Source organism: Drosophila grimshawi, unplaced genomic scaffold, assembly GCF_018153295.1.
Source record: "Drosophila grimshawi isolate 15287-2541.00 unplaced genomic scaffold, ASM1815329v1 contig_311, whole genome shotgun sequence".
In the NCBI taxonomy this organism is placed as follows: Eukaryota; Metazoa; Arthropoda; class Insecta; order Diptera; family Drosophilidae; genus Drosophila; species Drosophila grimshawi.
The window spans coordinates 15,240,751-15,243,043 of record NW_025063098.1 but is presented as its reverse complement, the minus strand read 5'-3'; the positions used below and the strand labels follow the sequence as shown (position 1 = coordinate 15,243,043).

General features: G+C 38.4%; 1 protein-coding gene across 1 annotated transcript; it reads right to left on the bottom strand.

Moving 5' to 3' along the window:
* Positions 1 to 1,687: 1,687 nt before the first annotated feature.
* Positions 1,688 to 2,293, bottom strand: LOC116805791. Its single transcript, XM_032740163.2, has 2 exons — positions 2,179 to 2,293; positions 1,688 to 2,114 (listed from the first exon to the last, which is right to left on the bottom strand). The coding sequence occupies exons 1-2, from the start codon at positions 2,270 to 2,272 to the stop codon at positions 1,981 to 1,983; spliced, it is 228 nt and encodes a 75-aa protein (XP_032596054.1). The 5' UTR covers positions 2,273 to 2,293; the 3' UTR covers positions 1,688 to 1,980.

Below are 2,293 nucleotides of genomic sequence, written 5' to 3'. Positions count from 1 at the left end.
ACGCAACAACTGATTGACTGACGTACTGAATAAAGTAATGCACAACAACTTAAAAAAAAAGACAAACAAAAATATAGAAATCCAGAAAAATATGAGGCTCTGTGAAAACTCCATGAGAGTGGCAGCTGCCAGTGGCAAAAACGCACACAACGCGCCTGTCACTTTTTATTTATAAAGTGTGCAAATAAAATCCGTAAATCACTAGAGCAGCTGACCTAGATATACTATTATAGAGTATATATCTCCAGCTTTGACCACAAATCAAACAATTAGTTTTGCTGTCTGAAATTCCAGCAGTAAATCAACAGTCAAACAATTGAACCATTTAACTATGTAAATAAAATTAATATGAGCAAAGAACACAGATGAACAGCTGAAGGCGAGAGCAGAGGAACTGTGGATTCGAGTGAAACAGCAGGCAAGAGCATGGGCACGCTAAATAAATGGCCACCTTATGGTGGAGTCCACGAAAAATCCATTAAAAAGCAATCAATATATGGAAAACAAATGCCAGTCACTTTTGACCTCTCCTCGCCAAACCAATCTAGTTAAGAGCTCGCTCTTGCCCGCATTCGCTCACAAGCGCCCCTTCACTCTCTCTCTCTCTTTCTCTCTCTCACTCTCTGGCCCTCTTTCTCTCTCTCTCTATTGCTGGGCGGCATAATCTGAATTTACAAGTAATTTACCCAAACGCAGCAAAAATTGCAAAATGTCAAAAGCGCCTCCCAAAACGAAAATGAAGCCTGCCAGCAGCGGGTGGTCGAGCAATGAAAGGAAGAAAAACATAAAATAAAACCAACTCTCGACTATTAATGACCAAGACTCCAAGACAAGGTGAGTGAGCGAGATGAGAGGGACAGCCCCAGACCAGGGGAAAGGCAGCGCCCACACAAAATAAAAAATATAGTATATATATTTATATATATATATATATATAAATGCACGGTGAGTTGCTGTTTTTGCTGCCCCAAAACGCACATGGACTGTGCTGTTGTGCTGTGCTCAGCCAGCGCCTGGTGTTGACCTGATTTTAGTGACGTCATCTGGCCCACAACCTGCTGCTGCCACTGCATACCCGTTTGGTCGAATATACACTTACAGACACACATATACACAAGTGCAATGCTGTAAATAGGTCGATGCTAAGCACTTGTGCTTAGGTACTGAACACCCGCTGTTTCTCAGCTCAGCGCATTCGTCTTAATTAATAATAATAATATCAGCCACGACAGTCAGTCATTAGTTATTTTTAAAAGCAACAAAGGTTCCAATTTAGATGTATGTTACCATCAAGAGCACTAACCGTGCCAAAAAATTGTATTTCTTAGATTAAATGGCAGGGTGTCAAACTGATTTCAATTTCGATTCTGGTATCCAAAAAAATATATAAATTTGGGTAATTTTTTTAACTTTTTTTGTGGTACTGATTATTGGCTTGTAAGAAAGTGTTGGGAATAGCTTCTGATTTGGATTCCGATTGTGTATTTTAAGCGATAAAAATGCGGCTCCAATTCTGATTCTGATTCCTGTTTTAACACCCTTGAAAATGGGTTACATTTTAGTTGTCAAGGAGAAAATTGGCTATGCGTAAGGAAAGCTTAACAAATTAAAAAATTAATGTAATCTTTGAATAATGTAATAATGCAAAATAACAATTAAAAGGTTTAATATCAAAACCAATTTTAATAATAACATTACAATTTCTAAATGGTTTATAAAAATTTGGAAAAACGCAATAAGTTCATGGTCTAATATACAATATAATATAATATGACTCCTTTCGATCTCACTTCAAAGTCCTGTGTGTATCCGACAAAGCTATTGATTGTGCACATCTGTATTGGCTTTATTATATATTGTAGAATTAGTGCTACGTTGAGCTCAACCATTGACCTGCATATGTTTGAATCCAGACGGTATAGGTATATATACCACGTACCGTTTTTTGTGCACTAAGAATAGGAGAGATCTAGAGTTTCATCACTGCTGGGGAGTTCTCATGCAACACACTTTTCGCCTCAAAACACAATTCGTTTTAACAGTCGCATGTTGATTGCGCTTGCAGGCGTAGACCTCACGACATCTACCGCCCATCCGGAAACACGATTTCATGGCTGCAAAACAGGAACTATAAATTTTCTATTTGTGAGGAATATTTTGGCGTGTTTAGTAGCTTACGTGGCTTGTAGACGGATCGACAGCCAAAGCATTCACCGATAATCAGCAAGTAAAGCAGCAAAAATGTTGTCTTCCTTATTAGAGGCATTTGCATGCGCTTATTGTGATCGTTGTA